A 26,224-nucleotide genomic window follows, 5' to 3' on the forward strand; every position below is an offset into this window, starting at 1 on the left:
GTTACATAAAAGGGGAGGGGGGGGGCAAAGGGATGGTTGATTCGTTCCGACTCATGAGTGGTCGGGTGTTTCCTGTTTCTGATTCGACTGCTATTCTTGAGGTTGAAACCAGTCTGAGGTAATTTTTGACTGGTGGTTGAAGTTGGTTGAAGTGGTGGTGGTGGTGGTTGTTGTTGTGGCCACTCTGGACAAGAATCCGATGACCCACGAGTGTTTCTTTTTCGCCCACGTATTTAATTTCTTCTTGCTGACTGATTCATTTTTAGCCTTTGGGGGCCATCAATTAAATTAAAATAAAATCCGATTTTAAAAATAAATAAATAAATCATTATTTTTTATTTTCTGCATTTTGAAATTATTATTCGTATTATTCGTACTATTATTTTTATTTTTATTGGGATTTTCCCTCTTCCCCTACTGCGTTTCCCTCCTTATCGTTATTGTCCTCTTGTCTTCGTCTCCAATCCCCATATACTTACTTCTCGCTCTCCCTCCCCATCCCATCTCTCTCTCTCTCCCTCTCGCTCTCCCTCTTCTGTCCCTCCCGCTTCCTCCCCTTTATATCACCGTTTTAATCTGTTTCGTTTTTTTATTTGATTTGTTCACTGCTCTCGTGCGTTTCATTCCCTTTCGGATTCAGCCCGGACAATCCCCCTTAACTATCCACCCACCGCTGCCACTACCCCTACATAATACAAGACGGTCGGTACTTGTCGGCCACCTTATATCTATCCGCTGGCCACTACTGTCCGCCTCCAATACCAACCTCCCTGGTTTGCTGGACTACCTACTTAACTGGTGTTGGACATTGATTACTATTAAAAACTAAAAAAAAGTCTCTGGGCTGTGCAACATCCTGAACGTTGCCACAACTACCGGCGTCTACTTACTACATCGGCCACTGCCAAAAAAAGACATCGAGATCTACAACTGGATCAACCTCGCCACTTGGATTTCCCCATAGGACCTGCATTACTCTTCCCGTTGACAGGCGTCTCCATTCCCTTCATGGATCCTTAAGGCGACTTCTTCTTGTTCCGTGTGCTATATAAATGCTGGTTTTGGATGTTTAAACCCGTCCCCACTGGATACTAAAGGACCATTCTCATACCGGATCACCGACTTTCTATCCCTTACTTCCTTTGATCAAAACTCTCTCTTCCACCCGGACGGAGAGAGTTCCCTCGTTCTGGTCTCCTTGGATCCACTTGATTATCTTTGATCACCCTTATCTCTTTCCCCTTGACTCCCGCTGCCCTCATGCTTGCTCCATCTCCTCCGTTGAGCATGTACCCTCCAATGCTCCCCACCCCTCCGCCCTCTCCGCCTATCACCCGCTGTTATGCGCCAGAAGACCGTTTGGGACTGCTCTTGGCCAACCGGCTGGAGCTGATTGGAATCCTGGGAGTAGGTGCTTACGGTGTCGTCTACACAGCCATTGACATCCATACCAATGTGATGTATGCGGTCAAGGCCCTCAACAAAGCTGGACTAGATCCCCGCCAGCTCAAGTTTCAGCAGCGCGAGATTAAGTTGCACCACATGGCCAGTCAACACCCCAATGTGGTTTCCTTGGTCCGCATAATGGATTCCGTCGACTGCACCTATGTAGTCATTGAGTTCTGCCCCGAAGGTGACCTGTTCTCCAGTATCACGGAGAAAGGCAACTTTGTGCACAATGACCCCTTGGTCAGACGGGTGTTCCTCCAAATTCTGGATGCTGTTCAATATTGCCATAACATTGGAATCTACCACCGGGATCTCAAGCCGGAAAACATCCTGGTCACCGACCAGGGTTTGACCGTCAAGCTTGCTGACTTCGGCCTTGCTACCACGGATGCCTGTACGTCGGATTTCGGTTGCGGGTCGACTTTCTACATGTCACCAGGTACGCCACCCCTTTTCCCCCTTCGTCATTCCCTGTCCCTTTCGTCACCGACTGAGACCAGTGGCTAACTGCAACAAAGAATGCCAGCAACCAAATCCCCGCCCTATGTCATGGTATGAATCCGCTCCCAATGATGTCTGGAGTCTGGGCGTAATCTTGGTCAACCTGACCTGTGGCCGCAACCCCTGGAAGCGTGCCTCTCCCGAGGATTCCACATTCCGGGCCTACCTGAAGGATCCGTACTTTCTCAAGTCCATTCTTCCTTTGACCGATGAGATGATCTGTATCTTGAGCCGCATCTTCGAGTGCGACCCAAGAAAGAGGATCACCATTCCGGAATTGCGCACCATGATCTTGGAATGCCCGCAGTTTACCATTCCTCCCTGGGGTTCCATGAACGGGCCAATGCCGGTCGGCTTTGTCAATAACCCACAGGTCCCTGTGCACCACATCCCTTCGGATGTCTATGATTCGCAGTCCTCCGTCTCTTCTGGCTCCTCCCATTATTCCGACTCGTTGCAGTCAGCGGTGTCGGATGCGTCCTCGTTCACGGAGGGCTACCCCGACGTAGACAGTGTCTCGTCGATGTCTTCCGTGGGACTGGACTGCGAGGCCGATTGCAAGAACACCTTCGCGCCCACGGAATCGATCACGTGCAGTGATTTCGTTGAGCCGCTGCTGATGCCTTTCCCACAACCTATCCCAGTCTCTGCCTACTAAGCAGCGGACCCCTCAAAATTTATTTAACGCAGGTTTATGATTTAACGGCAATACCTTTCGAATTCCCAGGGATATACCTGATCATTCCTTCGACTATTTCTAGGTTACATCGCCTTGCATTTCTGAAGCGACAAGTGTATTATTTCACGGCGCAGAAAGCCTTGGAGAGCAGGTTTTTTGGACATATGCCTTAATTTCTTTCTTTGCACCCTTTCCTGGATTTGTGGATAATACCCGGATGGTTACCCGCTGGACACTGGCCGGTGAGCCGGAGTTGCCTTCTTGGACAGGTTTCCGCCAACTCGCTCCGCGAGGTTTTTGGATGTCGGAAACGTGAATTCTGTTTTATTATTAATACGTTTTTTTTTTTCCCTTGTTATTTGATACATCGCTCTCTTTTTGGGTGGAATTTGTGGGCTTTTATGATACACTTGCTGTCATGATGGTTGATTGTTGGCGTTCACTCCCCTTGATCCTTGTTGTTTCCTCACCTTGGCATCGAAAGAAGAAAAGAAAATACCCCTGGATCAAGACAGCATTGCATTTGTTTCCTGTTGGTACGGAGTTTGTGGAGGGCCGTTCTGGATATTTTGGTTATACTTTCGCTCTTTTCTCGATGATACCTGGGAGCCGGGGAGGGGTGTCTCTCCGCTCTTGATCTCGTTCTTGATCTTTTCGTTTCGATCTATTAGTACATAGTTTCTGATCTGTTGGCTTGACACGTCGAGCCAAGATCCGTTCGGTTCCCCTCTGATGGAGGTTTGAGATAGCCATACGAGAGTTCACCCAGGTCGTCCGCACATGGGCCGATTCTAAGGGGCAGAACCAGAGTGAAGCGTTGATACAACGCGATAAATAGAGATATGACGACCGCGATCTCTTCGTTCTCATCTTTCTTCTGCTTTCTACTACCGACCTCTCATTTCTCAGTTTTTCTCCCTTTTTCAGTTTTTCTCCCTTTTTTTCTTCCATTTTTAATTGAGTATCCACCGGAAGGTGTCGGCTATGACGCGATGAGCTTAGACTTTTGTTTTGCGTTTATTCCTGCTCTAGACGGAGCCAATCTCATTGCGCTTTGACATGGCGGGCCAAGGGCAGGACCGCTGGGCTTGCGTGGCACGGCCAACCTTTGCAACCGTTCTTCGTTGGCGAGCGATGACACTACCTCATGCGTTATCTGTTCCAGTCTTGAGTTCACGGTGGGTCCGGCGCTTACAGACAGCTCCGCCAGATAGCTTCATTCTGAAACGGAGATTGTTTTAACCGAGATGCCCTGGCCCTTGAGCACTGGTGTCATTTCAACGGCTTCTATTTTTATCAGACTGCGTCTGACGTGCCCGTGCGAGCTCGCACAGGCCATGAACTTGTTTCCTTTTAGTCGTATGTATGTATAGACTATTCCTTATACCGATGTATTATTATGATCCACGTCATCGTGATCTCCTTTATACTTATCCACAGCGAATAATTTACCGTCCGCCGGGGTCGAACTAGCCGCGCAAGCTGTCATTGATTCCAATCTCATGGTGAAGTATATAAAACTACCGGATAACTAATCGTTTCAAGTCCCTACATGTTCCTGCCACCAGTAACCCGAATCGTCTCACCCGTCACATACGAGAACAAGGGACTGGCCACGGCCAGGACAGACTTTGCCGCCTCCTCGGGCGAGGCAGGTCTTCCCAATGGGATATCCGGGTACGTCTGCTTCTGCTCGCCCACGCCGCCCTGGCGCGACTCCAACTGCTTTCCCGGGATGCCCAGCGCCACCTTGGTGCCATCCGGTGTGGTAATGAACGCGCCCTTCTCCTTGGCCGCTGTCAGCCGGGTCTGCACATGGCCAAAGGCAATCGTGTTCGACCGGACCCCGAACGCGGGACCCCATTCTTTGGCGATGGTCCTGGTGAGTCCAACCACTCCGGCCTTGGCGAGGGCGTAGTTAGCCTGGCCTCTGCATGACCGTTAGTAAAAAAAGGCTCCGATCATAGTGAAAGAAGAAAGACCATAAGATAGACAATGAAAAAGAAAGAAAGAATACATACGCATTGCCATGGATTCCACTTGTACTACTAATATTAATGATCACGCGAGGCTCCCCATCCTTCACCCGGAAGTACTTGGCCGCAGCACGAACCAGCTTAAACGGCGCCGTATTGTGAACAGCCAACATAGTATCCCATTGTTTATCCGTAATCTAGACCAATTAGCCACGCTTCACACAAACACATACACATATATGTATATATATATATATATATCATCAAGAAAGAAAGGAAGGGAGAGGAAACAAACCTTATGAATCACCCCATCCCACGTAAACCCGGCATTATTAACAATAACATGAATCTTCCCATTCCCGAACTCAGCCGCCTTCTTCACCAACGACTCGATATAGGCATCATCGAGAATATCTCCCGTAACAGCAATGGCCCGGTTCGGACTCGCGGCATTGATGGCGTTTGCTGTGTTTGTGGCTTTCTCTGTATATTCTTTTAGTAACTTGTCTTCTTTCTTTCTGTTTATATAGGCAATTCTATATATATATCTTGTGTATATGCGAGATGATATATATGTATAGATAGGCAAGGAAGGAAAGAAAGAAAGAAAGAAAGAAACATACCAGCATCAATATCAGCAATGACGACCTTAGCGCCTTCATTGGCGAACAACTTCGCAGTCTCGGCACCGATGCCCTGGCCGGCGCCAGTGATGATGGCGACTTGATTGGCGAGGAGGCCTTGGGGGTAATTGAGGTGGGAGGAGATTTGGGCGAGGCGGTGGGCCATTTTGCGGGTTTTATCTTTCGTTCTTTCTTCCTGTCCTTCTTTTCTTTACTTTCGTGGAGATTAATTTTGATAGATGGTGGGTTTGGTGGAGTGAGGTAGTTCTTATACGGGGTAAGTTGTGAGGGGTGTGTTGGGGTAAGGATGGTTAATGCATGAACTTTGGATACAGAGTTAATGGCGCGGATTGCTTGCCGAGGCCCGTGGTGCAGCCGAGTGCCGACATGCCTATTCTATTCTTTTTGTATGTATGGAGTTTGTAGATCGATGATATGGAGGGATAAAAAAAATATCAAGGTGCAATAATTGGTATCCTGGGAAATAAATAATTACAAGTGTTGTTCATGTGTTTCAAATGCAAATACAGCCCATCGCTTGCAGATATGCTTCCACCGTTCCTTCGTATCCGCGGATGATCTGCTGCAGCCAGCTCCCCTCCAGGTCTGCATTGCTGGACATGTCGATGGTGCCTTTCAGCGATGTCACTACCTCCTTACACTGTTGGAGTCGGCCTCGGATGAGCACGCGGCGCACTCGTCGCGTCTCCTCGGGCGCCAGTTCATACTCGCCGTACCCGAGTCCGTCGTTGCTCGCACAGACGTGCGCGGCGCATTGGTAGGCTATCCAGTAGTCGAACAGTTGTAGGGCCAATCCCAGGGTCGTTACGGATAGTAGCACGTGCGTGTTATCCTTGTGGCAGCTGTGGCACTGGAGGAACCTTCGACAGACCGATAGTGCATCCTTGACAGCCTGCAGGCCCTGATCAAATCGTGTATGGACCGGGTCAGCCGCGATATGTTGTAGACGGTTCGCATGGAACTCGATAGTCTCCCCACAGTCGCATACGGGCTGTAGTACGTTAGGGATATGTACGGCAAGTGGAAAGCTCGTCCATCCTTTCGTGATAAACTCTTTCTGGAGAAACGTCGGCGACATGGAAGCCGCATGCGTCGAATCGGGTAGCGGATCCCTATATGAAGTCACGTAGTCCGCTGGCGACTCACTTAGTGGTAAGCATGTATTGGCTGTGCTGGCTTGACTTAAAGGACTGTCTGTCAGATGTTGACTGGGCTCGCGCGTCTAGATTCACGACGACTTAGCTCGATGTTACAATTAAGGCAGGACGAAAGGAAGAACAAACCTCATTCTCGCTTTTATTCAGCTCTTGGTCCGCACATAGTGGCTCGGTGGCCTGGAGAGCCCTGCGTTTCGTGCTCCTCCCGGAGACTTGAGCTGCTGACGTCTCCTGAAGCTGTCCTAGTTTCCTCAATGTAGCTCGGTTTTTGCTGCCCTTCGGCTTACCAGACCGATTGGCGACCCGGTACCGACACTGCAACCCATGCCGGAGACAGCGGATGCACGTATTCTTTCCTCCTAGATTGCATTTGACCTTGGATTGTCGACAATTCTCGCAGGCGGCCCGGAGTTTGGGGCCATCCCCACCATTGCCTGAGGGTGTGTTGGATTCCACAAGCATTTATTACCCGATCAAGTGGGTGAGGGTTCGCAGTGAAATTGTATTCCGGCAGCCCAATCACTATAAGATTTTATACCGGTGGCTGACAATGCAAAACGTCAAGTATATTTAGCTCTGGGCCATTCGACCAAAATTAACAATAGTAACCACGACAATATCAGACAAATATCGCCTAAACACTGCTATATATCCCAGGAGAATGGTTGGAAGCCCAGATTCGTATCAGGATTTTTGAACTGACGGGAACCGCATATGAAGTCAGCCGTTGTGAAACCTAACGACTTCATCTGATCCACACTGGCATGGAGATGCCAACCAGCGTGGCCACTCTGATGGCTGGCGCTCGCAGCGGTCCAAATGACCCCAAATCTTACGGATCCGAAAAGGCAAATGCCAGATGCTTGGCCACCACCAATGGATCTTATAGGGGACTGTCAGCGGTAGCCACTTGGCTCTGGGCCTCCAAGCACAGAGTCTGGCAACAAGCTCAGGTGCAACATTGGGGGAGAAAGCTGTGGGGCCATCGAGGCCAAAGAAGTTTATCCATCCAAAACAGCCTTTGCCAGAGCGAAGCACTTCTGTCTGACGTAGCACCCAATGGTGAAATAGCATTTACTGTTGAGCAAGCGCTCAGCGTATGCAGGCCAGCACACACCATGTGAGCTGTAAATAGAGCCAAAATAATGGATGTCTAGTTTGCCGGTGAAAGTGAGCGGTGAACATGCAGTCTTGCGGGAACCTTCTTGTCTGGTCAGTGAGTGGCCTCCCCCCAGAGACAACAATCCTCTTCACCCCCTTTTTATTCTGTCCTCGCCAAATTCTATTCCTTTTCGTAACCAACCCTCTTCCAATTTTCCTTGGAAGCTAAGCTGCCGTGATAGTCAGCAAGGGGGTGGGTTAGACACATTCTCGTATTTTGCACTCCAGCAGTCAGCATCACATCACATCCCGTCTATTACATCGAATTGGATTGGATTATTGCTACCTGGTTAACTGTAACCTGTCGCTGCTCGTGTGATCCTGCGGTTGCCTCGGCGAATCACCCAGTCAGTTCCAGGAGCAGCTCTCAGCAATCCCACTATGTCTGTAGTCAAATGCCCTCAGTAGCCCAGTCAGATGAGCCACAGCAGCACACACCACCAGCACATGAAAGATCTGATGCGAACTACCCCAAAGATCGAACTGGCCCGGTCGCAGACGTTCGGGGACCCGAGCGGCGTAGATCCCAGCTCCCAGGATATACAAGAATCCCTGAAGTAGCAGCCACCCGAGCCCTATCTGGCGCGTCATCTGTTCAAGACCATACATCCGTAGCCCGTGGATGACGGGAAACACCGCTGATAGGCCCATGCCGACAAACATGGCGGCGCGAAATGGTCGCCACCGGGGAGTCCGAAATTGGGGCATAATCGAAACAAACACACAGCCAATCCCAATGGTGCAGATCATCGTCCAATATAACCGTTGCAGCCCAGGCTCACAGTAGAACCCATAGAATACACTAGGGACAAAACTGCCCACAATCAGAGCTACGATACCAGCATAATCAAGGGCATTGCCTATGCGCGCGACAGTCGGCGAGTGGTTCGAAATGGTATGGTACGTCGCAGACATCCCCAGACACACAGCAGCTCCCACGAAAAAGCAGGCGAAGCTAATGATGTCAGCCCGGGTAGCCGTCTCATAGCGGGGTGCTAGAGCGCGATGAAGCCAGACTGCCGCGGGGATAGCTAGCAATGATGGCAATAGATGCGTATATATATTAACCGTCTCATTGTGTATATATGTCAACGATTGGAAAGAGACCAGGAACGAGAACGAGGCTGGTCGATATCCACTATGGATATGATGATTGTCGCGCTGCCAATGAGGTAAGTCGTCCCAGTGCAGAAGCTTCTTGAGGACCTGAGGTGGCTGCTTCATGACTGTAGCTGCCATTGCTGCAGGCGTACTGGCTTTTGACTCTTGAGCCTTCTCAGTGGGGCGGCGTTGACGACTCGGCATATTTCACATGCAGGACGCAGAAATAACGGATGAATCAGATGGTAGGGGAAAGATTATTAAGCTCAAGATGGATTTAAAAACCAGGTACACAAGAGAAATGAAGAAGTAAACGACACGCCTAGCTAGTTAAAAAGACAGAAAACCCCCCAGCCAAAAGGAATGTTGTTGTTGGTTGAAGCAAACGTTGGGATGGACCGAAACGATGGATCCGATAGTATGGAAAAGCCCGTTGGGGAAACCGGACAAACCGAGCAAACACCCACCGGTCTTTCCCGCATTTCATGTGTGTTTATCAACTTTATCTCGATAGCTTCATGACGCAATTTCACTCCCCGTTGCATATATACCTAACAGCACAGCCATGTCACAGCGCGGGAAAAGGCCTGCGAGCCGCTTGAAGCCCGTGGCGGTGGATTCCCTAGAAATGGTGGGATTCGTTTCCAAAGGCGATCGCAAGTATGCCATTCTAGTGGGGTCGTCACATTTGTGGGACTGACTTTCCTAGATTGCTGGACCATAAAGCCCAGAATGACTACTTCTCCAAAATCGTCGAACGATACATGGCATTTTGTGCCCGCCACTCGGAAGACTTGGATGCAGCGTGGTCATCTCTTCCCACAAGTGCATCCGGCGATGCCACGAAGAACCCCCCGGCGGCTCTTCCCCAACCGAGAGAAACGCAAACCAAGATCAATACTGTTTCCGCATCAACCGAACTGTCCACCCTTCTCCTTTCCCTCCGTAAGCTTCGCGAAGCGGTTCTAGCCACTGCGTCCACAATACCAGTCTCATTTTCCCAGCGTGTCCATGTCTTCTCGGTCAAAATATCCATCCAAGCCAAGCATCCTCCATCATACTTCCCCTCTCTCCGCTACCTACTCGAGAAATTACACTCGCCCTCCCACCCGTTACCCGAATCAGAATTGAGAGACCTCATTTCGTACCTAATCCTTGATTACGCCTGCCGACAGGATGACTTGGTCGCTGCTTTCGAGCTGCGCGCCAAAGCGCGCCGTGAATATGCGTTTCAGTCGCCCACAATCGACCGTGTGTTAACAGCCCTAGCGCATGATAACTGGGTCATATTCTGGCAGGTCCGAAAAGAAGTGGACTCCTCCATTAGGGTGTTAATGAACTGGGCCGAAGATCGAGTTCGGAGACATGCACTCAAGGCTGTTGGTAGCGCTTACCTCAATGTTGGGGTGCAATGGATCACAGAAGGCTGCACAGGAGATAGCCGCTGGACGTGGGATAGACTGGTAGAGACAGAGAAGCTTGGCTGGCAGAAAGAGGGTGACAAAGTTATCATCCGAAAGCCGAAACCGAAACCCCAATCAGTTCTTGGATCGACTAAGAGCAATGCGTAATGACTGTCTATAACGAAGTTTATGTCTTATATTTCTCGTGTCATAACGTTATACTGCGTTGAGGCTGGCAAGCATGGCGTTTGGTTTTCAATGCTGATAGAGAAGAATAGACGAATGATAATATATTAGGCGTACTGATCCGGTAAGCGCCATTCTGCCCTGCGGATCTTTGCCGATAAATGCTCCCTACGTTTCACAGTTTGAAATCTGCATTGGGTCGATCCAAGTTGGTGTGTCCTGTGGCAGGTTCCTTGGCGACAAGGTCTACAAGCCCGGCCTTCAACTGCCCTGACTTGTCTGAACAGAGCTCGTAGACGGTTGACAGGTTAAAGATTAGACCGCCAAAAGACTGTCCGCCATGCACCAATGACTCCAAAACCTGACGGGCCTGTAACTGTTATTAGCCGTTTTTCCAATGTACCAACAAGTTAAGGCCAAGAATACCTCATTTGACCGCCCTGTGTATAATAGACATACTGCCATGTTTTGGGATATTATGGCCGTATCGGTCCCCTTTGAACCGCTCTCTAGAAGAGCTTGCCATTCTGTTACTGCATCATCGTAGTGGCCTTCAGCCATGCTCAGAAGTGGCTTGGAAATAGAAATTCCAGTTTCGTCTGATTCACCAGAAAGCTGCTTCGCTGCATCAATGTCGCCGATCAGAAGGAAAAGGAGCACCTTTCTTAGCTTGTTAGTTTCATCCGACCCTGATGTTTGCAAATTGTGCAGAGATCTTCTGGCGGTACTGAGATCACCCATTTCAATCAATGCATTGACACTCCGAATTCCAAGGTCTGAGAGTCTCTCCTTCCATATACTTCGTTCCGCCGGACTCAGGTCTGGCCGCATGATCTCCCTCCGCGCTTCTAGTCCAATTTCGTATAGACCTCCAATGCCCCTGCGTGAATCACCAAACCCAATGCTCTGGAGCCTGACAGCGAGAACACGTAGCGGCCACGGCACAATATGACGAGGGTAATTTGTATGCTTCTCTTCGTTTTCTACATCTGACGTAGCGGAGGCTTGATCCACATAGTAGAAGGTGGAGCTTAGGTCTTCTAGTGCTTTTGATTCTTGTGCTGCAATGATGGTATTTCCAGACAGTTCGAGACATGCTAACCGTGTGTAGAAAAGCGAGAAAATCATCTTTATGTCACTAGACGAGATTAAAGAGGATGTCAAGATCGTTGCCGAAAGATAGGCTGCAAGGAGGAAGTGTCCTTCAGCCAGCAGCCTCTCAAGATTGCTGAGGCATGAAGACAGCGACTCTTCGGATGTGAGGCCAATGAACTCAGACCGCAAGGTATGCGGAATGTCAACCTGAGAGAGCGAATGATAAATGTCGTACCGAAGAAGGAACGAAAGATCTTTTCCCAAGGTTTGTGGTAAGTCATCCGGTGCTAATGGATCTAATTCAGTGAATGAAGCTCCAGTGTAGCCGCCAGCGTCTGCTGTATTCTGGGGCTGAAGTGCACCCTGTGCATTCAGTGGACTGAATGAAATCAGTATGGTTTTCTGCTGAACGTCTTGCTGTAGCTTACTCATTTGGATCATCTAGTGGGCCTTTGGTAGAGCTACGGGGCCGTGATGCTGGGAAGGTCAGTCGGCAATGTCGATGCTGCAACTTATTGATTGTTCTTACATCTGGAAATATTGCGGTTGTGTTTGGAACTAGTAGGATCCATGTTTGCACTGTGTCCGGGTACTAGTAACCAAGATTGAAAGTAGCTAACACGAAAGCCTATTTGATCGGCTTGGTCCTGGGTGGAAGTGTTGGTTACAGTCCCAAATAATACCTCATTGGGGAGAACTAATTGTTAGTAGTAGTAGCTATCGGTGATAAACGGGCGAATCGATATGGTGCCTGAATTCTGCCATAGGCGGTGAAGTGATCGGCCTGATCTGGCAAGTTGGCCCATAGTACATGTCTAGTAACTCTCCACTAGCCACAGCTTACACTCCAGCGACCACGAGTTTCTACAAACCTAACACCAGATAATCAACTATCCTTTCAACCTAAAGTGACTTCTACAAGCTTTTCGAGCTATCTGCGCGCTCTGTTTTTGTTCTTCATCCTTCGTCATGACGTTCGCTGAGGAATTCCGCTCGAGAAACTTCAGTATGAACCCACTTTGTGTTTACTTCTTGTCGATCGCAAGGAACGGAAAAGATAGCTAACAACTACTACGTACTTAGGTATCTACGGACAATGGTTTGTAACCTTTTTTGACTTCTCATCTGTGCCCTACCGCCCTTCAGTTGATTTCGCTCCCTTCGCAAAGCGCAATCCAAGGAAACAATGGCTGCCTGGTCCTTCCAACGGATGTGCTTGGCACTTGTTTGAGCCGCGACGATGGGAAACCAGAAGTGACAGCGAATCGTTCCCTACGGCATTCTTAGCATCAGATCAAGCTTGTTATGAAATAAATGCTGACTTGTTTCGAACCAGGACGGGTGTTGTATGCATTGTCCTATGCATCGCCCTCGGCATTGCCAACATTTTTTCGTTTAACGCCGTTCGCATCGTCTTCAGCATCTTATGCCTGTAAGATTCATCGCCAGACAACTCAAATGTGGAAGAAGCTCACATGCGCAGTGTTTCGGGATTCGTCCTCGTTTTCATCGAGGTTCCTTTTCTGCTCAGAATTTGCCCTACCTCCGAAAAGTTCGACACCTTTATTCGACGTTTCACCACTAATTGGATGCGCGCTGCCATGTACGTTGTCATGAGTGCCTTGCAATGGGTCAGTCTTGTCTCCGGTGCGTCGAGTTTGATCGCCGCAGCGGTTCTCCTCCTTCTCGCCGGTCTCTTTTATGCCTTGGCAGGCTTGAAGAGCCAGGAGTTTGTTGGAAGTAAGACCTTGGGTGGCCAAGGGCTTGCGCAAATGATTGTCTAGGAGAAGTCAACATGGAATCTTGTGGGCTATGGCTTGAGGTATGTCTGGCTCCTCATGCCGACAAGCAACGCTTGTGGTGCTGACGGCAATGCCTTACAGGTAATTAAAGCAGGCCGAAGAGAAGAACAATCAAAATGGAACCGCGAGAGAGTATGAGGTATATGTCTGTGTTGAATGCGCCATGATCACGAATTGATATCGTCCCCGACGACGCTACTAACAGGTATTTTGTACTATTATCATTATGTTGTGTTGGTTTGGGTAAAAAGGAAAAGATAAAAAAAAAGATTCACCCTCGAATTTCTTGAGGTTCAAGGCGCGAGTGAGTGTTTTGGAAGAGATTGGTCCAATTGTCTTCCTGCTGCGGTGATTTGTGCTGGTCTTGTTTTTTGTTTTCTTTGCCTGTCTCTATTATGTCTGCTGAACAGTCTGCCTTACACCAAGCTTTAGACGAGTCCTGTATCCTTACCAGTATACCTAGCGAGAATACCCTTTTAGCATCCTGGTGATGAAAATGAATTTATTTGAAGGGTGAAAGTTACATGGCCTAGTCGTATGGATTTACCGAGTAAAGAAATGGAAAATAAACGGATCAGGGAAATTGAATATGTGTGCACTAATAGAACAAGAAAACATACATATATTGTATACTAAGTCTACAATATCGTTATGAGTATGAGGTGGGTACTGGCAGCACATGCAGTATGTAGAACAACAGATTACTAGTAGTAGGTGTGCTAAACTACACCCAATAGCGCAGGGATCAACCACTGCAGCGAGTGTGTTGTTTTGCTGTATGTGTTTGTTGTTCGACATCCCTGCCAACACTTGTTTTGTGACCTGCCATGTGATCTGGGTTCATGCAGCGGCAACCCCAAAGGAGCATATCCATCCCACGACAATCCAATGTTTTTCTCCTCTGGAGGCTACTTGCACGTACTACCGACTCCTGCCTTGGTTCCTCGAATCGTATACCCCGCCATTTGTTGAATCAGCATTATGAGTAACTTCTAGTAACACTACATAGAGTCTCGAACATTCGTTCCTACGTCATGGCTATTACTCCTTCTGGAGGGGTCAGACTTCGTTACCCCGCGGCAGGGGAGCTCAAGTATCACTAGTGGAGTAGTACTAGGGAATAATGTACATACATCACTAGTATTAGTAGGTACTCCGTAAGCAGGTTGTCGTTAGATATCCTGGTTCAAATACAGTGCAATGTGGACCATTGTTGGTAACAAAGGTAAGGTCATGTGAAACCAGACCCAAAGACCCGATTATCATAATCAGATACTTCAATGAATAGACATTGACGCGGATAAGGCTTTGAAGACCGAACTAGCCTGGAAAGGAGGGTAGGAAGGTCACCTTTCGTCTCGCAGTAAAGAAAATAGATCGTTCGAGGCAGATTTCTGCTACTGCAGAGGCAGATGATTGTTCCTGTTGAGCAGGTTCCCGAGGGGCTGCGCCAACAGCTAAAGATTTGATTGGACTTTTCCCATCGAAATGTTGGACTCTGATATGGTCGTCTGGTGTATTGCGTGTCCGTGTTGATGCGTCGCTAGGGTCTAGGCTACCTGAGCTATATTGTATTTATCACGGTGATTTTATAGGGTACGAGGCTGGATTCTGTTGACGGATTTATTTATGTATTCAGGAATACAGTGTAGGTACCTATGCTCAGTTATCAAGTCCTCAAAATTGGATGCAGGCATGATATATTTGAAAGTTTGGTCTGCCGGTCTAACTTTGAATCGATTACGCCGCAAGAAAATAATCAACGAAAGCGAATACCGCAACTGCTACTGGTACAGCTTAGTTGCCGTACAATATACCAGGACACACCATCGGCCACACACTGGATGTCGTATTCCTTTGATGCTGGTACATGGAGTCCCACTCTGTGGCGGTTATCGTAGCCGAGGGAAACCTCTACCAGATTACAGTAGATAAGACAGTAGATATGGTCAGGATGACGAGACCAGATTAAGGCTGAAAGCTGGCAGTTATTGATTGTGGACCCATAGGCGTAACGGAGGCATCCCCACAGTGGACCCGGTGAAAAAATAAAACTAAAACTCCTTTCTAGATGAGCAATAGGACTACCATATGAGGAACAAAACTCTGAATAGTGGATTTTAGATTTCAGTGTCGTTGAGGTATCTCGTGAGTACAGACAGGGTCAGGTCTAACAATGATAGAACAGCATGTATGCCTTGCCTTACTTTCAAATTCAGTCTCCACTGATGCAAGTCAAAACGATACTACACAGTACTGAGAATGCCATCAAAAGGTGTGATATGGAAGTAGTTCATGATGTAAATGATAATGCGGGAGTCAAGACCCTCTCACCGCCTCGGCCAGCCAGACTCAGATACCATCGATATACCCACTGTATTCCGCAAGCCGTAGTACTAGTTACTCCGTACAGAGAACTAATAGATGCATCTTTGTATGGCCTTGTACGTGGAGTCGATCAAGACCTGTGAATAAGACCATGTGCGGATACGCCGCACAGCCACAGGAGGGGCACTACAACCACTCTCAGAAAGGGGAATTATAATCAAGTTAAAGTTACTACTCTGTACAGAGATAAGGTAGAGTATTACTGGGTCTGTATCACTGATCACATCTCAGGGTCGTGGCGCGGTGACTATTAATACCTTGGATGTGGATCCATGGTCTAGCCCAAGAACAACCGTCGGGGGTTAAGGAGTCGTTCTAAATGCAGAGGGATTTTTCACAATGAATGAAAGCATGATCGCAGTATTAATCGGATGTTTATGGAAGAGACCGGTTTTTCTGGTACTGTCAAAACATGGATCATCCAGATAATCTCTAATATGAGTGATTTTTAAGGCTTCCACGAGAGTTTCTAATTTATGCTCATGTAACTGTAGCCATCGAAAACACTAATTTGAAAACATGGACTACTTAATTTGCTACCCAGGTACTGTACATACTTGCATCTAGGTGGAACAATGCATATCAGAGCCCAAAAAGAAATGCCTCAACGAAGAAGGCCGATAAAAAAAAGAAAAAGAAAAAGAAAAAAGACGAATCTATGGTGGCAGCTGCAGACATGCATCCATCATCTCCCTTCCCCTCAAGAGTTTCGGTTCTCATTGGTAGATACTCCAGGAATAATCGGACCCAAAGGAGGTATCACTGAATGTTACCTGTTTTATTGGCCACTGGTAGGTCCTCCTATACAAGATATTTACTGAGTACAGCAGATCACTAGGTAGTATGAAGGCTATGCCTATCTTTAACTAGTATGGATACCTCGATGGTACCTTCATTTACTCTGCAAATAGGCAAAAAGGACAAACAAACTCTTCTTATTAGAAAAGGGGATCCAATCCGAAAAAGTAAAAATACAACGTCAGCACAAAATCAAAAGAGAAAAGCCCTTGAATCGACCTGAAAAAAGGAACTTCAAGCGGGACCAACTAAACCTCACGAGGAAGCAAAGCTGAGTCTGTAATTGCAACGGTTGACGCTCGTTGGCTCACAGCCCGTGAACGGTTACCATACGGTTTCCGTACCATTTTAAGGAGCAGTCTGATAGCGTCAGAGAGCGTCACACGATGGGGCGGTGGGCCGTGGCAGGAAGGAAGTGGTTAGACTGGGTTTACGGCCACTTTGCGGCAAAGGTCACTGGTAGTCATACATCATCTCTGCTCCTGCTGCGTCTTTGGAACCTTTGGCACTGCTTTTTCTCCATTCTTCTCCATTCATCGTCATTTTCTATCGTACATACTCTCATCCTTGACCTTTCGTTCCCACAAGGATTTCTTACTGGGAAATCCTTAACTCCGTTTGGCCACTCAATTGCCTCTACTTCATTGTCCGTTTATAATCAGGCAGCTCTACAATCCCATCGTGCTTGCTTCTTCTTGTCGCAACATTGGTGAGTAAACTCGCTCATCCCCCTTTGTCTGCTTTTCCCCCTTTATTTTTCTTTCATTGCAGCAAACTATTGCATTATCCTTGCCTCAATCTACAGAAGAATGCAAGACCATTTTCAAAACTTTTGGGGGGATCGGCCAAGAATGCTATCAGCTTTGCATACACCGATCTTATCTACCACTATCTCTGATTACGACTGGTGCTCCGAAGATGGTTTCTCCTTCCAATAGGATTTCTCCCACTTCAAATCCTACCAAATTGGAGAGACAGGGAGCTCGTAACAAAATCGTTTCCCTCCCCCTTCAAATGACCTTGACCCTGTGTACAGCACAAGCTATCCTACTAGCTGTAGCTTCACTTGCGCCGCATTGCCCCTCTCTTCCCCCCCCGAATCTGCCCATGTGACCGAGGAGCCTTCTCAACCTGGCATGAAGGAAACTAACATTATCAGCAGTGTATCTTCTAGTCCACACCTGCTCGGATTGCTAGGTTCCATCCGTCATGACAACACAATCCCCACCCGTCATCCCGCCTCGACCGTCAAGGTCCCCTAACCAGCAGGGCCTTGCACCCGCAGACGTGCCCAAGATCCCACCACGTCCCACTCATCGCTTTGATCGCTCCGTGTCTCCTCTTCGAGATAGCTACGCCCCGTCTCCCTTGAATGAGCCACCCAATGGCTCGAGCTCGAGTCGCACAATTTCCCAGGATGTGCCGCAGCGACCTCCGAGTGTGACGATACCTTCAATTGGTGAAGAAGGCAATGAATACGAAGCTTTGAACATGGACGATATCTCCGATAGTCATCGCGAGAACCACCATTCGACTCCCGCAGAGATGCGCAACGTGGGTAGTGATCTGAAGCTCCATGCGCCAAGGCCTTCACTACCTTCTTCTAGCGCCAAAGCCAAGGTGCAAGCCGTCACACGTACGGATTCTCGTCAGGCTGCAGCAGCAGGCCTTGGTGGGACATCATCCCCCGCTCCTGATGACCATGAACGACCAACTCGCTCGTTACAGTCTCGAACAAGTTACTCGCGTGCGGACTCTTCGACTTCCATTGATCGCCGACTATCTATGAACGGCGATGAGCATGGGATTAGGGTTCCAATGTACCCTAATGCGGGTGATGTACAAGCCCCTTCCCCAAGTCCATACCATCTAGAACAGAACCCGGGCCAGCGCTCTGGCCGCAGTCATAACCGAACTCGGAGTGGTCGTGACGCTTCTCTTCCGCCCGGAAGCTATGGTCTTCACGGTCATGGCGTACAAACTAATGACAAGTTCGAGAAAGCCTGGTATGAAAAACACCCGGAAGAATACGTCAAGGAAGAGCAGGGTCAATATGGCCCTGGAGTTGGATCGCCACGGCCAGATTGGGCGTTGAGTAGTGATGATCTGAACAAGATTGTACGGGGCTCTGCTGTCACCGGGAGTGGACTTGGTGAGTTACTTAAATGGGATTGGAATTTACTATGCAACGTTAGCTGATCAATGAGTAAACTTAGGCACATCACCTGCTGTAATCGGAACTCCAGAAGAGGAGGTTGGTTACATTGCCGCTGATGAGTACACTCACCGTCTATCATCACCGCCGCCTGAATCGCGCCGTGGCTCCCGCCTTGTTGCTGAGTCACCTTTGCGTAAGGAGAGTGTGCCTTCGGCCGAGACTGAGGGCCAGCAACAAGCTGCGGCCTCTGAAGATACCGCTCACAAGTCAGAAGAACCTGGGGTGATACACGTTGACGAACCATACCATCATCTACACCATCCTGATGGCTTCGCTCAGACTCCAGGTCCCGAAGAACTCTCTGGCAAGCATGGGGAGGGTGAAGTAGATGAAGATGAGCCTATTCTGGCAGCTGATGAAGTGCGCCCAGAATCCGCTTTCCAGCACCCCGCCGTGTCCCCAACATTCGACAGAAGGGAAAGTATGGAAGTCGATAGGAGTCATACCCCAAGCGTCAACCATAGTCGCTCGAACAGCAGAACTGCGGGCCACCGCAACAGTCTGCCAACTCTGGCAAGGTACAATTCGCGCGACGAGCGGGAAGAGACACACACCCCACTTGAGGATGTTGAAGAATATGAGCCTCTGTTCCCGGAAGATGATGATGCAGAGAAAAAAACTCTTTCGACCACCGACCGCTTCAAACAGCGACCAGATATGCTCAAGCACCGGTTCCCTAGTCAAGACATTTGGGAGGATTCGCCGAATAGCTTGCAGTTGCACGCTACAGTGTCTACACCGGATGTTCCTAAGAACGAAAACTTTGAGACTCCGGAGCAGGAGTCCTTCCGTAGAAGTCAGGCTAACCGCGTTGACCCACACAAGGTTGCGTCACAGATTCTACAATCAGAAGGGTATCTCGATGAGAAGTCTGTTTCACGCCCAGATATTGTCAAGCAGCGGTTTCCCAGCAGGGACATCTGGGAAGATGCCCCGGAAAGCCAAAAACTGGTTACTACAGTAGAGCCGGCAGAAGAGAAAGAGGTTAAAAGCCCAGATGTGCCAGCGAAGCCTAGCATTCCAGCTCGACCCCAGAAGCGTCCTCAACAGGCCCCTCCAGTAGATGCTTCTACAAAGCCAGTCACCTCGCCCACTGAAAAACGACAACCACCTTCAATTCCTGACCGTCCCAAGCCCCAAGTCCCGACCCGGCCGGCTAAGCCTGTGTTCCCTGGAAATGGTGGAGAGCCAAAAGATGCCGCGGCCAAGCCGAAGCCAGCAGTGCCGGCCCGTCCGGGAGGTAGCAAGATCGCTGCCTTGAAGGCAGGATTCTTGTCAGACCTAAATTCCCGTCTGCAGCTGGGCCCTCAAGCACCACCGAAGCCACAAGAGAAGAAAACAGAGGAGCCTCCGGCAGAAAAAGCCCCTCTAAGTGATGCTCGCAAGGGAAGGGCCCGTGGGCCCGCACGGAGGAGACCGGCCGCTGAAAATGTGGCTGCAAAGTTGCCGACAATCTCGGAAGTCAGGATCACTGAAACTTGGAATGTTTGGGAGGTTAATGAGGCTGGTAACTTGGTTGTTGGTAGTGAAAAACAGGTGGATAAGAACGAAGTCGGTGCTCTTGACACGACATCGTCAGAACATAACACCATGGCTCCGCCGATAGCGAAGAACACTGCCGGTGAGTCGACTGATCCTCAACCAACAGTATCCCCCAAAGAGGATCCTGTATCATCGAGCGACTCAACCCCATCTGAAACCCAGCCACCGACATTCACAGAAGCGGCTCACACGGTAACGAGCTCCCTCGATGGTGAGGGACCTGTCGTGGCACCCACGACTAAGCGAGATGAACCTGATGCATCCTCTGAGGCAATATCTGCGGAAACTGATGTTGATAAAACGCCGAGCACACCATCAGCCGAATCAGGAGTAGAGGATGTTGCTGAAGTTGCGGCTGCGACAGCCGACGGAAAGCGGCCCTCGGAGGGTAACTAAGGAAAGTTCTTGAAGCATAGTCGTCTTGCGTTGCCTTTGTTGTTTACCTGTTTATTCTTTTTACCAGCCAGTAAAGGACAAACTACCGCCTGTCACGGTGTAGCAGTCATAGAATTTACTGACCAAGAATCTCTAAGTCCTTCATTGGACGTAATCCCGCCCTAGGTAACGAGTACAGTTCGTATATCTCATTGGCAATCTACGCCGAGCTAATAATAGTAGTGATACATCCAGCTACGATATTACATATTGAGTATTCAATGCACAAGGTTCCCGATCAATTATCCCATTTGTGTTCTTCCTGGCCAGGAAACAAAAGCTATATATAAGGGTACTCTCATGTGACATCAATACCAAGTGCTGAGCAGAATATGAAGAAGACAGGGAGAAAAACAGAGGAAAAAGGGGCCACTGTAAGGGTAGGTAACATACCTAACGCAAACCAGGCAAACACGGTTTTGCAATTTTGATACTACTAGGAGTTGCAACTTGGATCAAAGGAAACATCACGATTGTATGAACGTGTCCAATCACATCAGAATAGCAGAACAATTAGGGTGAGCAGTGGGTAGGACGGGATTGGTCTCTTTCCATTCTGCCTCCCGTTCTTATATTAAATTTCTTCTTTGATTGGGTATCATGGTATTGTTAGGGGCTTGGCATCATCTAATAGGAAGCAATTTTTCACTCCCAAGCGCTATGTGGGGAGAGGATAAAAGGCCAATTCAACTGGCGGGTAGGTTCTTCAAGTCGCCCTTTCCGTCCTTGATCCATTCCGGGTCAATCAGGCGCTCTCTCTCCGCGTAAAGCTGTTTGTAGGCACCGCGGATAGTTCCGTCGCTGACATGGGCGACCTGACTGATTTCTTTGGCAGTTTTGCCGTGCCCCATCAGATACGAGGCCATATAGATACAAGCTGCAACGATCGACAGAGGAGATCGGCCAGCCAGGTCTCCCATGGTTGTGACACGATCAGAAAGTGCAGAAGATACACTGGTAACTTGGAAGGGCAAATCCAGTAGATTGCAGAAACGGTTGCACAGGTCGCTGGGTTTGGTGGAAGTTGTTGCGGTGTATGTGTCGTTGGGATCGGGGACTCCACCGTTTGACACCACGGCGTTGTTCCTTTCGAGGTTTTGTGCCGTGAAAAACTTCTCCAGCGCCTTGTAGATTCGGCCAATTTCCTTTCTCGATACTTTCGTGACAGCGAAGATTTCGGTGAAGGTACGGGGTACCTTGCACTGACGGCAAGCGATGAAAATACAACCCGCAATGATCACATCTTGGGACTTCCCTTTGAAGGCCTTCGCATCATCGACTATCTTGAAAAGATATTTGGCGGTATCGGCGACATTCTTCTGGATGCTGAACCCATCGCACAAAGCACCGATCTCTTTGTAAGCAGCCAGAAGAGACTTGTTCGCCTTCTCGCTCGACTGCTTGTTCTGAGCACGATACAGGTCACGAACACGGCCAGAGCCTCCACTTGCGATTTGGGTCTCCAGTTGGTCCCCGTTAAGCAGGGGATTTGAAGCGTCTCCGACACGAGATGGATCATCGTTGTTCTGATCGTCGTTGGAGAAAGTACGCCATTCAGAATGCATGTCAATTTCCCGATCAGCGAGCACTAAACCACAAGACCCGCATACAGTTTCGTGCGACCCGGGAAACTCTAGATTGGGCGGGACTTCCTTGCATTCGGGACAGATAAGATGATGCGAAAGATTCTTTTTCCACTGACCTGGTTCAGGTCTGGCTTGGGGTGGAGCGGTGGCCATTTTGCGAGACTGTATAGCGAACTCGATACGTTCTCGTCGGCGTTTCGCTAACTTTTTGGCAGAGATGGGAAGATTATGTTTGCGAGCACAAAAGCGAACGAAGAATGGTGAATACAGGTTGGCGGCTGTATTCCGACAAAAGTACGATCAAGGCAACACTCGACTTCGAATGTACCATAAAAAGGAGAGAATGACAGGGGCGCAAATCGCTGACTAGTATGCAAGCCACGTTTCTGCGTCACTGCCTTCGTAACCACGTTAGCTTGAAGGCACCCAAATGAAATTTAGGACATATTGTTGAAAATCCACAGCCATCACTCCTAAATCTCAAAGGGACCAGATTCTCAGTTAAATGCTATACCTTTCCAGGAAGCCCTCCACTCCTGATTCTGCAACAGTCCCCAGAGTAAAGTAACCTCGCGGATTTATCAAACGAGTAGAAAGATCTCCTGCTTTGGCGTCCTAGAATTCTCAAAGCCTCGAAGCCAGGCTTGTCCGACCGCGATAAACCAGTCAAGGTCTCCGTGAGAGATGTCTCACGAAAGAGGGTCGTGGAACCTGACAGGTAGCCGCTGCAAGTGAGATCGTTCGATCGAGACGAGCAGAGCAACGTCGAGTACCGAGCTCCTAGGGGGGAGAGCCGTGTAGAACGAAAGACGGAGATGCGACTTTCGTGAGGGGTTGGAAAGAAGAGAGAAAGAAAGATAAAGAGGCAAAACGAGTATCTGACTAAAAGATGTCGGCAGTAACTAGATGCTGGGAAGAGCCGCACGGCTGAGTCAGCTGCCAAGCCGATGTCTCCCGAAGAAACGTCGAACTTCCAACATCGGATTCACGGACGAAAGCCATCACCTGTCTTCGCAAGCCACCCCAGGTTCCCCTCATTTACCACCTCCCCCGCCGCCATGATGTCCCAGTCTCTCAGAGCTTCTGTAAGTTCATACCGATTCTCTTTCTATTCGCTCACTTGTCTCCTAAGTGGAGGATGTTGACCCTTCCATAGCGCTCTCTCTTCGCCCGCGTCTCTCGGCAACAGGTTTCTTCGGCTTCTCGCCGCACTTTCCTGACTTCCGCTGTTCGTCAGGGTATGTGACCCCTATCTTTGACTAGCCATTTCGATCCGGTGAAACGACGGACGAGATACCATCGCCATCCCTCACAAGCCAAAATCTGACACTGTAATAGCCGACCCCGTTCAGGACCTCTACCTTCGTGAACTCCGTGCTTTCAAGCCCACTCCCGTCAAGCCCGGTGACGCCGAAGCTCACGTCCAGAAGTTCAGCGTTCCCGCTGCCCCCAAGTCCCCCGAGGAGGCCAACCTTGCCAATGAATTGAAGTCCTACGAGACCCAGGAAGTTGAGGTTGAGGGCCAGGCCGCCGCTGGTGAGGCTGCTCCCGCTGAGGAGAGCTGGTTCGAGGAGGATGAGGAGGCTCCCGCCGCCCACTAGGTTTATTGTTTCTATGACAAGGTCTGGGAAAATCGGGGCCTAAGGGCAATGGGATGAGAACAGAATATGCTTCCTGTTGTTGAGTCCTGAGTGAACTTTGTAAATTAAACCTACTTGGAGCATATGAATTTTTCCTTTTCTTAATCGACCGGCATTGTCCTATTTTCCGCATTTATCAATATCATCTTTGACGTTCTGTGTCTTTTGTAACCCTTTTTCTAACTTTGTTTTGGATGAGATGAACCGGTGTAAATGTTGGCCTTAGAATACTAGGCCGCCCGTGGGACCGGGGTATTGTTACTTGCAGGTATCCAACTGCAACTTCAAAAGTTTGACTGATAACGCACTGCGAATCGTCGTGTTGAACACGCAATGGCGACTACGAACAGGAATTGAATCAGGTAGATGCTGATACAGCCTGCAATGATGAACTAATTGCGCAACTCATGAAAAGTCCACCAGCCATAAAGGGCCATACCTGACAGTATAGCACATGACCGTGGATTATAGCTCAGTCAAACTCGAGCTTCTTGCCTATTAATTCTATATATAAAATTTACCTTTACCATACAGGGGACACAAGCCGAGCACACCGGGGAAACAACGATCGATAACGTGTCCGACGTTCGGAAAGAAAAACAAGATATCGCCATTGAGTTACAAACCTACTTCGTTGAGTGTGGAGCGTCCTGCGTTAGGGACACTTTCTGCCTAGATGTAGAAGGGAGATATGACAGCTCCATATCGCATCACGTCAGACCGCCAGAGTCTCCATTGCCCTTCCCCAGCCTTCTCTGTGCGTCTTTTTTAAGTGTCTGAATCGATCCGCTGGACAGGTGTATCCGTAACCACTGCCCAGAACACGATAACGGTGGCTCGTTAGTCTATCCTCCAAATGGATGGGCTAAGATTGCGTGCACACTGCATAGTCGATCAATGGAAAGTGGGACTAGTTGATATCGAGGCCACACTTCCCTGTCCTTCGACTATCTACGGGGTCCGAGTAAAAGATTTCCGGAGTAAAGGATGACGGCGCCGCCGAGAGATCGTCAGATTCCCATATGCTGTTGGTCGGACAATGACATAAAGAATGACACTCGTCTGGGAGACATCCGAAGGTTGCCCAACTGTGATTAGTTGTACAACATTCCAGGAGGAATCCTAAGCGATTTGCCACTAGGCTGTTCAGAATCCTTTTATCCTTCAATAGTTCTTCCTTCATTGACTTTAGTGGCTCTGTTTAAGATTTGGCAGCTATACATGAGTAGATTTATGGGAACAAAGTGTACCTAATCTGCTGTTTCTTTTAAGTAAGTATACATGTGCTCATTGTATACTACATGCATGTACAGTCATGTACCTACAAGAATGATAGCTCAGAAAGCCGAAATTTAAGCGACAGAAGAAGATACTCGGTAAGGCAAAGACGGTGTCCATTACCATAATACTTTTATTAAATTGAATAATGGGGTTGTCACTTCATTAATCTCCTCCCCCCTTTTTTCGTTTACCTTGTGTATAACAATGATGCTAAGTGGGATTCGCACCCTGCTAACTCAAGAAAAGGGGGCCTTGACATTTCAAGTGCATACATAATCGGAAAAGAGGCTGTCCTCGTCCGATTTCTTTGCCTTTCCATTGAAGAGTCGCTTTGTCGTAAAATTCCAAGAGAAGGCTGACGGACCAACTCAATTGTTACCTGCAGGTCTTCGCTGGACGTGCATGCAAGCGCAAATGGATGGGATATGTCGAATCCCAGTGGTAATGTATTCAGTAACATACCTCAGGTACAGTTCAGTACAGTACAGTATCTACCAGTACTACCTACATACCTCTAGCTGCCCAGGCCATACGGGAGATTGAAAGAAACCTGCCAATTATTTTCAAATGATGTTACCGCTGAATTGTTTTCTTAGATACTAGCATGAGAGTCAGATCTCATTCATCCACTCATAATCGTGTGTTTTGTTCTGTTAGTGGTATCTATATATATGGATAGTAAGCTGGACTATTCAATGATTTACCTCCAGCCTTGCAGATGGGGCTTAGACCATCATCCATGGCACGACTAGTAAACACAATCGTGATGGAAAATTAAACCGAGAGTCAAAGAGCGAAGAACAAAGGTCAGAAAGTCAAAAAAACAGGGCAAAAAAAGGTTAAAAATAAAGGAAAAAAAGGGCACTGCCAGTTTTAAACGAGATTCAGTCAATAAGATTTGATTTGGTTATTAGTGAAACCGTGGGTCGGGTCGCTCAGATTCCGAGTACTGAAAAAATACCCAACCTGGAAGGAGTATGAGAGGACGAGGTTTGTCCTGAACGATACCTGTCCGTACATTTCTGTACATACCTACGTGGATGCATACGTACTCGGACATGTATGTATGATGGACAACAGTAACTCAAAATATCAAATATAAAATCAAATCAACAAGAGAGAGAGATGGACGAAGGAGCGAGATTCTGTGAAAGAGAAGTGTCCAGAGATATTACCTCATAT

The 26,224-nt window shown here is 48.5% G+C and overlaps 8 protein-coding genes across 8 annotated transcripts; 5 read left to right on the plus strand and 3 right to left on the minus strand.

Annotated features, from left to right (window-relative positions):
- Positions 1-1,260: 1,260 nt before the first annotated feature.
- Positions 1,261-4,547, plus strand: AO090003000600 (serine/threonine-protein kinase; the record flags this gene model as incomplete). The annotated part of the gene is made up of 3 exons (XM_023234957.1): positions 1,261-1,888; positions 1,968-2,455; positions 4,236-4,547. The coding sequence occupies 3 exons, from the start codon at positions 1,261-1,263 to the stop codon at positions 4,545-4,547; spliced, it is 1,428 nt and encodes a 475-aa protein (XP_023090024.1).
- A 2,623-nt stretch (positions 4,548-7,170) lies between these two features.
- AO090003000601 (uncharacterized protein) lies at positions 7,171-7,626 on the plus strand (the record flags this gene model as incomplete). The annotated part of the gene is made up of 2 exons (XM_023234958.1): positions 7,171-7,526; positions 7,596-7,626. The coding sequence occupies 2 exons, from the start codon at positions 7,171-7,173 to the stop codon at positions 7,624-7,626; spliced, it is 387 nt and encodes a 128-aa protein (XP_023090025.1).
- A 289-nt stretch (positions 7,627-7,915) lies between these two features.
- On the minus strand, positions 7,916-8,872 carry AO090003000602 (hemolysin III family protein; the record flags this gene model as incomplete). Its single annotated transcript, XM_001819714.3, has 1 exon — positions 7,916-8,872. One exon carries the CDS (start codon positions 8,870-8,872, stop codon positions 7,916-7,918), a length of 957 nt encoding a protein of 318 aa, XP_001819766.3.
- A 159-nt stretch (positions 8,873-9,031) lies between these two features.
- AO090003000603 (uncharacterized protein) lies at positions 9,032-10,239 on the plus strand (the record flags this gene model as incomplete). Its single annotated transcript, XM_023234959.1, has 3 exons — positions 9,032-9,155; positions 9,232-9,328; positions 9,378-10,239. 3 exons carry the CDS (start codon positions 9,032-9,034, stop codon positions 10,237-10,239), a joined length of 1,083 nt encoding a protein of 360 aa, XP_023090026.1.
- A 193-nt stretch (positions 10,240-10,432) lies between these two features.
- Positions 10,433-11,385, minus strand: AO090003000604 (uncharacterized protein; the record flags this gene model as incomplete). Its single annotated transcript, XM_001819716.3, has 2 exons — positions 10,433-10,627; positions 10,717-11,385. The coding sequence occupies 2 exons, from the start codon at positions 11,383-11,385 to the stop codon at positions 10,433-10,435; spliced, it is 864 nt and encodes a 287-aa protein (XP_001819768.3).
- A 6,164-nt stretch (positions 11,386-17,549) lies between these two features.
- AO090003000605 (Aim21 family protein) lies at positions 17,550-20,496 on the plus strand (the record flags this gene model as incomplete). The annotated part of the gene is made up of 2 exons (XM_001819717.3): positions 17,550-18,492; positions 18,557-20,496. The coding sequence occupies 2 exons, from the start codon at positions 17,550-17,552 to the stop codon at positions 20,494-20,496; spliced, it is 2,883 nt and encodes a 960-aa protein (XP_001819769.1).
- Positions 20,497-21,221: 725 nt separating this feature from the next.
- On the minus strand, positions 21,222-22,274 carry AO090003000606 (transcription factor SUA7; the record flags this gene model as incomplete). The annotated part of the gene is made up of 1 exon (XM_001819718.3): positions 21,222-22,274. The coding sequence occupies one exon, from the start codon at positions 22,272-22,274 to the stop codon at positions 21,222-21,224; it is 1,053 nt and encodes a 350-aa protein (XP_001819770.1).
- A 908-nt stretch (positions 22,275-23,182) lies between these two features.
- AO090003000607 (ATP synthase subunit H) lies at positions 23,183-23,722 on the plus strand (the record flags this gene model as incomplete). Its single annotated transcript, XM_001819719.3, has 3 exons — positions 23,183-23,206; positions 23,278-23,359; positions 23,460-23,722. 3 exons carry the CDS (start codon positions 23,183-23,185, stop codon positions 23,720-23,722), a joined length of 369 nt encoding a protein of 122 aa, XP_001819771.3.
- Positions 23,723-26,224: the final 2,502 nt, after the last annotated feature.

The sequence above is a fragment of the Aspergillus oryzae genome, chromosome 2 (assembly GCF_000184455.2).
Source record: "Aspergillus oryzae RIB40 DNA, chromosome 2".
In the NCBI taxonomy this organism is placed as follows: Eukaryota; Fungi; Ascomycota; class Eurotiomycetes; order Eurotiales; family Aspergillaceae; genus Aspergillus; species Aspergillus oryzae.